Below are 13,748 nucleotides of genomic sequence, written 5' to 3'. Positions count from 1 at the left end.
GTTTTCGTCTTTTGTTATTATTTTGGTATATTACATTTTGATGGTAACAAACCAGAATAATTTTAAAATGTTTAAGAGGACATTTGAAAGTGGCTAAAATTCCAACTAAAAACAACTCGAAAAATATATATTTAATACAATGTTGGGTAGAGAACAAGAACGACAATGCAATGTTTTATACAGCACCATAAACGCGTATGAACTAAGACGTACATATAATTATATTATAAATGTACAGAAATATGAAGGAAAATCAGTGTTTGCCTAATAAAACAATATTTTCAATTCGTTTATTTTTACCAAACAACGTTGGAATATAATATTGATAATGTTAAAATCTGAGTTACCTGATCGTGAAAGTTCAGAATTTTTTTTGTAATAACATAAAAGATGTATTCCATGGTATGTAACAGTTTATTCAATTAACGACAGACAGTAAGCAATAAATTATATAATCCGCTACCAAATTGCCCTAAACATAACCTTCACAATCAGGAATGTCATTTGCCATTTGGGCATTAGTTATAGTTGAGCTGACCAGCTCTGAAGAAAAAATCCGTACACCATTCCGCAACGAATCGCGCGATCGTTCACCACGGTCAGGCACACAGTCTGCGAGGTGTACGTATTTTTTCATCGGAGTTGGTCAGCTTAGTTATAGTTAAGTATTGAAAAAAGAGTTAAACCCAAAAACCCACGACAATGCTGCCCTTTTATTCAAATGTGACGTAAACGCAATTGAGAACGCTCTTCAAAAAATCAAATTTTGTGTTTCATGATGCTGTCACTTTGTTTCGCGGTTTAAAGGTTAAATTTTTTATTTGAATTTGAAGGCATTCAAAGATGCAAATTTTTGTAGCGAGCTACAGAAAAGTAAAATTCGACTAAGTGGCGTTCAACGTAACTTTTGCATACAAGGGGCAGAGCGGCCGTTAGTTGATCAATCTCGCCGCAACTCAAGGAACACAATGGGAAATTTGGAGGCATATAAACGATTTCTGGGCTCAACGGAAGGACAGAAGAACACGTTGGCACGACGAAAAGGAACGATGCGTGCTTGAAGGCCAAGGTAATTTTCTGAAACCAGGTACACCTACAACCGACAGATTATGAAATATTTTGATAAATTTTCACTCAGCGTACTATTCAGTCAAGCAACGCGAATTGTAGACGCCTTACATATAATTTCAGGTCAAACAATTCAGGAACTTTAAGGGGAATCGTGGAGAAATATTTCATATATTCTTTATGGGAACTGTGGAGCTTTAACCCTTTCTTGACCAACCTTTTTCTATCGTATATAGTGTTTTAAAACTACTTTTCCTTAGAACTGTTGGGGTATTGAAACATGAAAAACCTATTTTGATCAAGGTATATGCTGCTTTCGCAGTGCTACAAACTGCTCTATTTTTTCATTCCAATGCTCAATACAATTCTCTCCTAGAATATTTACAATACTCCAATTTCGTGACAAAAATAGCAGTCTAAATTGATAGACTTCATCAATTTTCAATTACAACAAAACGAATTTATATTAATACTTCATTTTTCATTTAACCCTTTATAATAATTAAGCAAATAAACAATACCTTCTATGATAAATATTAAAATTGACATTTAAAACACGTACATATTTTTTCGATAATTAATCTTCAATAATCTTGGTGGCAATATAGTTGCCACTGTCTGAAGCCCAAAACGTTTGTGGTAATATAGTTGCTACTGCGCGGGAGGTGCAAAACGTTGGTGGCAACTAGGGTTCGCAGTACCAACCTGTTTTGGCGAGAACCGGTACTGCGGTACTGAAGACCCCAGTAGCGGTAAAGTATGACAATGTAAATCCGTGTATATTAGTCGCATTTCCTCTCGACATTATCGTTTTGTTGAAAATTGGTGCTGACTTTCATGCAAAATAAGGCTCCTAATTTCCTGTTAACTATGGAGTTTTGCTGACTTTTCCGATCACCAAAAATTACGAATCGCGCCATTCGATGCAGTTCACCAACTCTCAAATTATAAGCTACTAAATCGCTGTTCGTTCTTTTATAGATATATATTTAAGCGCAAACCAAATACAGACATGACTTAGGCCATAGTCTTATTACGCGCCACCCAGTAAATAATTGGAACCAATCAGAAGGTCACTAATAAAAAAAAATCAAAAGAATTTACGTCTCTTATGTCAATATTTTGAAATTTAGTAGAAGCTAGTTGAAATTTTATTTGGACCAATTAGTGTAGGAATTTTAACATATCGTTCAGTATAGGGAGTTAGTAATGTTTAACTTCTAGAATTATTATGGTGATTAGAGTGACAGAAAAAATGACCTCTTTCGGCCCACCCCTGATTCGATTCCTAGTCCCACCAGGAGTACTTGCACCAAATTCGAAGCAAATCGGACAAGTCTAGCTACTGGACCAACGTGTCTGAAGTTTGTATGGGATTTTTCGACAATTTACCTGGAGACACCCACTAACTCGCATTTTTCCCGCTAGGTGGCACTGTATATATCGTATTATCATTGTAAGTGAAAATAAAAAAGATAATTTAAATAAATTTAATTTAAAAGATAAGATAAAAAAAATTCGGCTTTGTTAAAAGAAGTTATTAAACTTTTAGTGAAGTGATGTCTGAGTCAGTTTTGCATGAGGGCAAGCAGTGCATGGTTGTTTATCAGTACTCCATTCGCGCGAACTAAATATTTTGTGAAATAACCGTAAGATTTAGCTCTATGGTATGTTCAGGAGAATTGTAGTAAATAATACTAGCCATGTTTTAGTTAGAACATTTTAGTTCCACATTTTACCATGTAGAGGGCGCCCACACTAACTTTTCAACGGAAAGAGATAGAAATTAGGTGTCTTCCACAAAGTTGTAGAACAGGCATTTTGCAACAATTTTTCCGAACATCTTGGTATTCTATCTTTCTTCTATGAAAAGTTACTGTTGGCGCCCTCTATGCGATCACAGTTGCAACTAAAATTTTCCATCCTGAACATAACTCGTATTTTGTGTTATAATTCTTCTAAACATAATATTGGGCAAAACCTATCGATTATTTCACAAAAATGCATAGTTCGTGGGAATCGACTACTGATACACATCCATGCACTGCTAAGCCCTATGCAAAACTGACTCGGACATCACTTCGTTAAAAGTTTAATAATTTCTTTTAACAAAGCCGAATTCACTAGCAGTCTTCAACAAAGTTTTAGATAATTAAATTATCTTTCTTATTTTCACTTACAGTGATAATACGATACGTACAGTGCCGCCTAGTGGCAAAAATGCGAGTTAGTGGGTTTTCTCCATGTAAATTTTCGAAAAATCCCATGCAAACTTCAGGCACGTTGGTCCGGTAGCTAGACTTGTCCGATTTGCTTCAAATTTGGTGCAAGTACTCCTGGTGGGACTATGAACCGAACCAGAGGTGGGCCGATTGAGATTTCAAAAAATCATTATTTTTCTGGGCAGTCTAATGATGATGGCCCCATCTCATTTTGCAATTTCCATCAATGCGAAGCAAGCATGCGAAATTTTTAGTGGTAAATCGATTGCCTTGTACGCAGCTCAACTGAGTTCGATTCCTAACCCCGCACATAGGGTTAGAGATTTTTGCAATGGAGATTTCTCTAACCCGAAAAGAGGCGAATCACCCTAAGGTTAAAATCTTTATAATCAAAATCAAAATAAAAAAAAATCAGCGGGGCTCACCGAACCATCCAGTGTACAGCGTATTAAACATTCTGACACTTTTCCAGAAAAACGAAAAAAAATCGAACCACATGCTTTAACTACTTGCGTAAAGCACCGGTACAGATCTCTGATAAATCGTGCGACAAGTGACATCGTCGGCTGGCATCATACGATACGGCACAATGATGGGGCACCTAACCAAGATACGGAAACGAATGTTACCCTTCAGTAGCAAACCTACCACTGATTTCGGTTGCTCCGATTCTACCCATAACGGAGCAAAAGAACACTACCACCGTTGACCCACGTAACTTCGCCCAGCCAACCAAGATGGTACTATTGCCTTCCGCGATGGTGCATGCACCTGCAAATGTAACAAGATAACGCTAGAGATTGAGTCCCGGGTATCCTATATTAACATCTCGAGCAGCACCTTGTCATGGGCGACCTCTCTGTACCAGTCAGCATTACTGCCATGGAAACGAAAGCAACAATGAAATAGGAAAATTCGGATCGAATCATTAAATGCTGAATTTATTAGTCGTATGATATCTAATCATTCCGCAAAACGTCGTTGAGAATGGTAGAATATAGCGCACAGCACTGATAACAATTGTATGTTTGAGGATTTATAGCTATAACTCCCCATATATGTAGTGCGTTGTCAAACTCCAGACGTTTTTGTAGGGTTGCCAGAGGGAAACATCTGGTAATGGTGAAAGTGATAGGTATAACCCCAACATCCAAGATAGGCATCAAACATTGCGACCATTTGATATTCCGAGTTCCACACGCCAAATAAGGTAGACTTGCTCATCAGTGCGAAGCTATTCTTCGACATATTGAAACCGAGTCAGCTCAATCTGGAGAATGACCTTCCGTAGTTGCGCGATTCTCACTTTGGATGGATCGTATCTAGTATCATCATTGAACCTCAAATTGTGACCATGCTACCACCATTGATGACATACAGTGGATGTTGCAGCAGTTCTGAACAATCGAAGAAGTGCCGGCGAGTTGGAATGCTCAACCCACTTTCTTTTCACATACGAACGAGATGGGTGGAAGATTCTTTGTGAAGCTACCGTTTAAGGAAAACTTCGACCAACTGGAGGACTATCTTGTTCTAGCACTTAAGAGGTTTCTGTGACTCGTACGCATTCTGCAGCTGCAAACGCAATATGTAGAGTTCGTTCAGGAGCACGATGCCCTTAGACACTGCCAGGAGGTCGATGAATCCGACGATTTTCCGAACCAATGAAGGTGCTGCGACCGTCAAGCTCGAGCACGAAACGTGTTCCACGCTACTGCTAAGAAGATATCTCCGTCCGAGAGCTGTCCCTAAACGAAGTGATACAAGTTGGGCTCTTAGTACAAGATGATCTGCATTACGTCGTTCTGCACTTTCGAAGGTTGAAAATAACGTTTTCTACAGACTATCTAAAATGTACTGCCAAGTACTTCACACGAAGCAGGGTCGACTGATTCTGCGATTGTTTTGGAAACTGCACCCGTCACAACCGCTACGGGTTGTGGAATTCTGTACCGTACCCTATGGCACTACAGCGGCACTTTTCCTAGCGACGAGATAGAAGACGGTGATGCCCTCCCAATAGTTGCTCGTATAATGAAAGAAGAAGCTTATATGGACGATGTACTATTCGAAAGAGGAGGATTCCACACCTTGTAAGTAATTCACAATTCCTCGAACAGTTTGCAGAAGACCATAAGAAGAAGATTCCAATACAAGAGGGAACGAAGCCATCAAATTATTCGGGTCACTTTTTCATCCGGGGGGCTGATGACCGGAAGCAGTGCAAAACGAGTAATAAAGAAAACAAAGGACAAACCATCTACTAACAAATGCTAGAGTAACGGTGCCGTAACTCGTCTTAACACCTCTATTCATCATACCCATTTGAACATGTTAGTTAGATCAGTGTCCGCTATCTCTATACAACGCATTAGCTTAAATGGTAGGATGAATAAGGGTGCGTTGTACTCGGCATTTCACTTCGCTCAAATGCGAGTGTTTTGCCTTTTTCAGACATATTTTTCATTGTATTGCTTCTTAAGATCGAAGAAAATATATTGAAACTTGTTGAAGCGCAATCCAGTGATAGTTAGCTAAGTTATCAACGAAATATTGTGACATCCTGACTAAGGGCTCGTTTACCCTATGTTCGCTTCTTTTATTTATTCATTTTTTACTCAATCCAAGTAAAGCAACAAGCGACAGTTTTAGTTTCAGTCGGCCAATGAGCAACATCAATACCAAAGATTTAAATAAGAAGAAAGATATCCATGCGAAAACTGGAGACACCATTTGAGCCTGAACTAAGTGAATTTTTGTTCCCCGCAGCGCATAACCTACGCTAGATCAGGTGACGTGACATGTAGATGGCCAAAGGAGCGAATGTTTGCTAAACCTATAAGAAATAGTCCATTGGTAGGATTTTAACTCAATAGATGGTACTAGGGAACGATAAAAGGGTGTCTCCAAATGATTGTAGGGAAGATATCGAAGCTGGATATATTTATCCTTATTGATATCTTTGGTATCTTTCGGCTTAGACATCAAGTCTTTGTCAATACCCTCGTGGTTGCCTATTAGACACCCCTTAACTCATTTTTCCTTGGTACTGATTTTTCGGTATGGACGCAATATTCACCTCTTGTTGAGGCTTCATATCACAGAATTCGGTATGTTGCCAAGTGGCAACAGTATACATTTAAGCGTTAAAGGAAGAATTTGATAGAATCCGCTGCATTATACACCCATTTTGTTTGGGTTCGAACAAACAGTGACTAATTTTCGGTTTTATTGTTTACACAAATGTTCTGCAAATCATCACTAGGTAATGTAAAATCACCGACGAACCGGCATGACAGAGGCATTCGAAAATTGTATCATACAAAATAACGATTATTTGGAAATGAAGCGATCGATCGCTACTGTCAAACTACGGACAGTTTTTTCTGCCATATTTGAATCTGAGCACGTTTCTCGATAAGAACATTGATATTACATAAGATGTGCAATTCCCTCAGCTGCGTATGTATTGATAATATGCATCATAATAGTATTCAGAACTCATTCAAAATGCATGTATTCTGATACGTTTTTGCTCGTAACGAACAGTTTTGTTAAATAGTAAAAAATAAAAAGATGAAAATATTTCTGGTAAGTAAAGTGCACAACTCAAAATGATAAAATGAGTTATTTCTTGTTTTTTTTTTTTGTGTTCAGAATCTCCCGGCGTTTGCTAATTAATGTTGCCACCTATACGTCTCTGTAATACACCTTTTTTTGTTATCTAGTTTTAGGAAATGAAGAGCGAAATTAGGAACTGACACGATGCATCTACCATCGCGATGGTAGAGAACAAAACAACAATCACGTTATAATTGATAACATTTAAGCATTTGATTTTCAAAGCAAAATAAAAGATTTTTTGGCGAATATATTTGTGTATTGCTTTAAAAAGAGTAGCCTATTTTAAATAATAAAAACAATCTTTGTTTCAGACAAACGTATGATTGATTTAAAGAAAAAATTATTGAATCTACACAACGTCGTTGCAAAGCTTGATTGTAGAAACAACAAACATTTGCTTTGAAGCTAATAAATATTTTGAATTCAAAGAAAATTGCTATTAGGCTCTGAGTCAAAAATATATTTTGTTGATTATTTTTAAATTTAATGGTCATTTTTCAGCGTGTACTGTTGTGTTGTCGACAAAGACTACCACGCGAACCATTATACAGATGCCGCTAGTGTAACAACGTATTTTAATTTAAACAAGTAGGACAACATCTTGCTCATTTTTTGTTCCATGTGGCACGTCGGTTCGTCGGTAGTAAAATTGCAATAAACAACAAATTTGGAATCACAATAAATACAAAAGTATGTAGGGATGTAGACGACACTAGTGATAATCTAAGAATCAGGTTATGAAATAAGCTTTTGCACAGACTTTTCTACAGTTCATGTATGTACATAACACAAACACTATGTATGTCAAAACGTGTTTGAAAATAATAAACAAAGATGGTAAAATCAAATGGGATTTTTTTCAATCAAGAACCTGCATTAGTGTTCGAAAACTTTTCCCCAAATTTGCCCGTCGTGCGCGCATAATTGGTATGTCGAGTGCCTTGTACCGAAAACTACATATCAAAAAGATTAGCAACTCTGCGAGAACTAGGAGACAGTAACAACATTTTTTTCTGAGTAAAGGTGGTATTTCCTATATTCTAAACGCACATATAGACACTTTTAAATAGAGCTTCCTACCTTCATACAACACAAGCGTGTAACCTACGTTGGTTCGCATTTATTTGGGAATATGAAAGAAATGTTAGTCGTCTTGGTATGTAGTCTTCGGATGTACGCAGCTCATCTCCGTCCGGTCCCCAACCAACGCACATAGGGATAACAATCAAAAACAAAACAATACTTGTTCGAGAAAAGTAGTAATGACACAGGTATCATTTAAGGACGGAATGCATAATGTTATAAATCCGAAAATGCTACTTCACATCAAAGACATGAACATCGTAAGCAGAATATCAATAAATCAATGAAAAAATTCTATAATGATTTTTTTTGCGACATTTCCCCTCGTAATTGCTTATATTGCGCCACGTGATAAAATAGTAAACCAAACAACAATCATTATATCCAACGATTATTTTTCAAAATTCAATTTAATTTGACATAATATCGTTTGGTGTAATGGTCAAGTCGAGTAAACTGGGCCAAACGTGTGGATCAGTTTTTCTTGTACTACCGACGGTGGGTTTGCCAACACCTCGTCCGGCTAAACAGTATCTCACTAAATTTTCTGCAAACATCACTTGGCAGAGTACTATTGTTTCTAGTCTTATGAAGCTTAACTTTATTCAGTTAAACCAACTTTGGTTAAATAATTATCAATTTCCGCTCACGGATTTAGTTTACTTTAGGCCAAATACATCAATAATTTAAAAAAATACCCCATAAAAACAAACTTTTTTTACATGGGGTTAGAGACACCCAATGTGACAAAAGTTCGTTTTTATGCGGTATTTTGCTAAATTAATTTATTTTGACATAAGTTAGTGCAAGATTTTTCTAACCCGAAAAAGAGGCCAATGACCCTAAGGCCGAAATCAGCACGACCCTGATGCCAAACGACCATTATGCCAAACGAACTTTTGCCAAACGACGTGCTTCTAATGCTTCAATAAGTTTGACAACTGTATGTGAATGTTAACTTCTATATATAAGGGAAAATTTGAATTAGATTATATATTTAGCCTTCAACCGCAGGGAGCATATATTACCTCATTTTCCCGAAATTATAGGGCCAATAGACATTGTAAACCAATTTGTGCAGAATGCTTGTGCAATTGCTACTATTAAGGGTGAGCATTTAGATATGTGCATTTTCACGAATAACTCTGTGGCGTAATAAAAAAAAACAGTTTGTTTACACAAAGGTCTCTTTAGACCTTCTGAAGAATTAATATTGAAGCACTCTTTGCGGAACACTCGTCCTTAGTTTCACTTGAGCTGGATTTCATCGTACAAGACATGCTGGGATAGTGATCCTACTGTTACTCGGTACTGACGTTCAAACCACATAGGCATCAAGACAAATAACGATTGATGACGATGATATCCTGTTAGGTAAAAGAATTCATATTGCATACTTCCGACATCGACACCAGCAGAAATCTTCAAGAAAGGAACTTGGCATGCAACGTTCCTACTTCAAACAAAATACCATTTCCTGCACGTCCCCAAAACCTGCATAATGCTAGCAGAGGATGAAAAAGCGCCTAGTACTTTTGAAACGAAGGTATTACGGTTCATTCACGGCAGGGTGTAAATGCAATACAGAACGTAGATGTGGCATACTGGCATATGACCCATGAATTGAAGCAGCTGCTTGGAAAACCACCTATCATTCGCACAAACTGTCGGACAACCCGGTAAAATTCGGGACTTGCTAATCTGAGCTGAATTGAACTGATGTATTATACATTCCTGTATAAAGTTGTTACAATTTATAACAAGTAGTTTCAGTAAATGACAATAATGATAATAATAATAATAAATGTAATAAGATATTCATTTTCTAAAAAATGAAAACCGTTAGCTGATATTATACACTTGCGCTTTTCCTGGAGTTTTGTTATGATAGTATTAAGAACAATTTATTAAATATCAATATTTTGCATCTAACGCACATGATAATGAAAATAAAAATTATTGCTGTGCATGTGAAATTTATTCATTTAAGTGAATATTTCAATATACCAAAGAAAATCAATGAAATTTTTAGTTTAGTACATTTTCATATAAATATACCGCTTATCACAGACCATGTTATCACAGATACACATTGTATAATTATTATTACGGTGGTAAAAATTAAATACTAATAATGTGTCAATAAACCAAAAAATTTAACATTGTGGAACAACTAAATAAAACAAAACAAAAATAAAACAAGATATTACAAGTAGAAAAAACCAAACAAAAAAGTTCAAATGAGCTGAGCATAGCAACAAAAGCAAACTCGCTTACCTTAGTGAGTTACGGGGGCTGATGGAAGAAGCAGACGGACTGGACGACCATAGATTAATTCTTGTCCTGTCCCGGTCCTGCCTGCTGCTGACCCGGTTGCCCACCCTGCTGTCCAGGATATCCGCCTCCATACGGGTATCCTTGGTATCCCCCTGGTTGTCCACCGGCTGCTGCTGCTGCTGCCCCAGCGTAGTACTGTTGGTACTGCTGTGCACCATATCCCCCGGCTGCTGCCTGTTGGGCTGCCGCCATCTGCTGAGGATTGCCTCCGGCACCAGCCGGAGTTCCTCCAGCTGCACTAAATTGTGGTCCGGCTGCGCCTCCCGGTTGTCCTCCTGCACTGCCCGGTGTCGTTATAGCCTAAATAAGCGCATCGTGGCCATAGGAAAAAAAGAAAAAAAACAAATCCTCCGTCGTATCGCGTCGAACATTTTTTTTTTAAAATACAAAGATGAGGTCTATTGGTAGCCCAGAAGGATGCTAGTCCTGGGTCCCAACGGCTGTATATACCTTATTGTTAGCGATTTGTTTCTCGATCGCTTCGGCCTCGTCAACTCTACCGAGTCTTCGGTAGTATTCGGCCCATTCGGCGCTGTAGTCTGCTTGGCCGCCGCCCGACTGTTGCGCTCCAGCATTGTTCGTCGCCACAACTGATGGTGCTTGGACAGTTTGATTAGCTATTTGGGTTCAAAATCATAACAAATAACGGAAAATCGCCCGCGAATCGTTCGCATAACCAGAACATAATGTCAAATGATACACAATGAAAAAAAACGCGCGTAGCAATAGGCATATGTACGATTGGTAGAAAGTGAATAGAAGAGAATGGTATTGATCGTGAGTTATACAAACGAGTAAGCGCAGATAGTCTATTTTTTTTTGCAACGACGAGATTCTGCGACTGGCGACGGTTTGAATTACCTTGAGTCGTTTGAACCGCTGGTGTTGGAGTTGCTCCCTGCTGTGCGGCTGCCTGTCGGGCTTTGACTTGCTGTTCGATCATCTCTGCCTCGCGATGCATTCCCATTTGTCTGGAAGAGGATTGGTGAGACCGATTAGTGGGTCCTCCTCTAGAAGCAGAAGAGAGTAAAGCGGACACGGAAACGTTTCCGAAGGAGGAGTGGCATCAGAATTTTGATCATTTAGGAATAATCGTCTTCGTTATTGTCACCTGGCCTTCCTACAAGCTGTCAATATTTTCAAATGATACGGAAGCATTCACTGCAGTACAGGTTTGAGTCTGTCACGATAAAATGTTCAAACAATTGGTAAAGCCATTAGCGCATCTGTGTCTGCTGAAACTCAAGCAAATAATATGCAAACCCTGTGTCCGAATCGTAATCGTGTCTAGCTGGGGGTCTAAATTACGAATGCACCACGCTCCAACTCACCTATAATACTCAATCCATTGCTGTGAGTAATCTGCCTGTCCTTGGCCAGCTTGTTGCTGCTGCTGAGCTGCCGCTGCAGAGGCAGGACTTGGCTGTACCTGCTGCGGCTGCTCCCAAGACTGTTGCTGATAGCCACCCCAGCTCTGACCACCGTACGCATTTTGACCGTTATTCTGAAACTGTTGTGCTGGAGCTGTTGACGAACCAACGTACACCAGATTCACTTCCATGTTGATTTTGTCCTGAATCAACCGTTTTGCTTCCTCGATCTGGTGAGGTTCACCCTTGCAGGTAAATGTCTTCTCTGTTGTTTGGTTCGCAGACGCTTTGCGATCCATTTCGGTGTGCGCCCCCGACTGTTGGTTGATTTGTTTGATGGTGTCTCCACCGCGACCAATTATGATCTGAAAAAATGATAAACTACATCAGAAACGGTTTTTCTACAAGTGTAAAATCATACATACGCCGCACTTATTGACAGGAACAGTGAAAGTGTACTCTTCCCGGGTCACTTGGGGGCCACTGTAGTCACCCCCTCCCCCGAACTGTCCACCGTTTCCATTATCGTGACTTTCACGACCTCCTCGGTGTGGTCGATCTCCTCGGTCGCCGCGTTCATCTCGTTCACCACGACCTCCGCGTCCACCACCGCCTTGTTCACGTCGCTGAACACTTTCTATTAGCTCTTCAATCATCCGTTTGCCCTCTTCAACTTGAGCTCTCGATCCTTGCACGATGCAACGTCGATCACCGGGCCCATCTCCACGGCCTTGAATGAACTGCAATTTGCAGCCTGATTCACCCTGAATCTTCTTAATCATATCACCGCCTTTGCCAATCACGACACCAACGGCAGACTTGGGAACAAACACTTCGGCCTGTTCCGTTCCGTTCATACTTTGTCGTTGACTGTTGTAGTTGTCTTTCTCTTGTATCAGGTCAAAAACGAGTTGCTTGGCGTGTTCCACTTTCTGTGGATCACCGGAAATACGCAATGGTTTCTCCATTTCCTGGCCAGGGCCGTCCTGGATGATAACCATTTTGGCGCCAGATTTTTCCTGCAACTGTTTGATTGTTTCACCTCCCTTGCCTATAATGAGCCCAACCTTCGAGCCGGGAATCATAATTTCCTGGAATGGCTGGTTGCCGAAGTTGGACGAACCGAAGCCTCCGCGGCCACCACCGCCGCCTCCTCCACCACCACTTCCACCTCCACCATTACCTCCGTGATTACCGTTATCCATTGGACCGTTGGGGCCTCCCTGTTGGTTTACCATTTTATTTATAAGGTCACGTGCTCTCTGGACTGGATCCTGTGCTCCGGGGGCTGCTGAGTTCGAGTTCGAGTTTGAGTTATTGTTGATTTGCGATAAACGTGCGGCTACGGCTGCAGCTTGAGCAGCGGCTTGCATAGCAGCTGGGCTCATGCCAGTCGGCGAGTTTGCATTGTTGAAGTCAGACTGTCCTCCAAACTTTTTCGATTCTGGTCCCGAGTCGTCCTCAAGCGATCTCTTCACCGGTTGGCCACCACCCGGGTGTATTTTAGCGGCAATCTAGAGTAATGGGACAAGAAGAGAGAGGGGAGATGCATTTACAAAAGATTGGTTATGTGGCCTTTAGACCGCTAAAGATAGTCCTGAAATGTCTCCTCGCCTTTGCAAACGCATTATTGTATGTAAGCATACCGCGAGAAAAAAAACCTTACCGATCGCTACCGGAAGACCTGAGTATTTTGTGTATTGTTTAAGAAAGGTTTTAAACTACGTTTGTCAAACATAGTGATAGGGGCAAACATTGAGTGTATCTAGTTATTTGAACTGAATTGAAGTTACTTTAAGGTTCAAACGGAAAAATACTTTCCGATTTGTGTATAAAAATGTGGTTTTAGTGATTGTGACAGAATTAAATCGGCAATATTTGACAATTTCTGATTTTCGCTCGAAGTCAACTACTAGTTAAATGCACACGAACACACTGTTAACTATCTAAGTCAAAGCTAATTGAATAATATTGCTAGATTACCAGTTATTCAAGCATTCATTACACTAGGCTACTAAAAGGTAAGAAGCGGCGACCCTCGCCT

At 39.6% G+C, this 13,748-nt stretch overlaps 1 protein-coding gene across 8 annotated transcripts in view; it reads right to left on the bottom strand.

The window, feature by feature from the left end:
• LOC131692716 (far upstream element-binding protein 3) overlaps positions 1–13,748 on the bottom strand; it is a 29,804-nt gene that overhangs the window by 2,896 nt on the left and 13,160 nt on the right. For 3 of the 8 annotated variants that reach the window (XM_058979926.1, XM_058979930.1, XM_058979936.1), the window contains exons 2-6: positions 12,130–13,218; positions 11,666–12,069; positions 11,196–11,344; positions 10,785–10,951; positions 10,275–10,634 (exon numbers count right to left, since the gene is read on the bottom strand). In XM_058979926.1, the coding sequence (XP_058835909.1) occupies positions 10,329–10,634; positions 10,785–10,951; positions 11,196–11,344; positions 11,666–12,069; positions 12,130–13,218 (2,115 nt within the window). In that variant the 3' untranslated portion in view covers positions 10,275–10,328. The remainder of the gene's footprint in view (positions 1–10,274; positions 10,635–10,784; positions 10,952–11,195; positions 11,345–11,665; positions 12,070–12,129; positions 13,219–13,748) is intronic. The other 5 variants (XM_058979931.1, XM_058979932.1, XM_058979933.1 and 2 more) reach the window with 5 other exon arrangements.

This window comes from Topomyia yanbarensis, chromosome 3 (genome assembly GCF_030247195.1).
Source record: "Topomyia yanbarensis strain Yona2022 chromosome 3, ASM3024719v1, whole genome shotgun sequence".
Taxonomy (NCBI): domain Eukaryota; kingdom Metazoa; phylum Arthropoda; class Insecta; order Diptera; family Culicidae; genus Topomyia; species Topomyia yanbarensis.
Note: the sequence above shows the minus strand (reverse complement) of the source record. Positions and strands in the feature narration are given on the sequence as shown.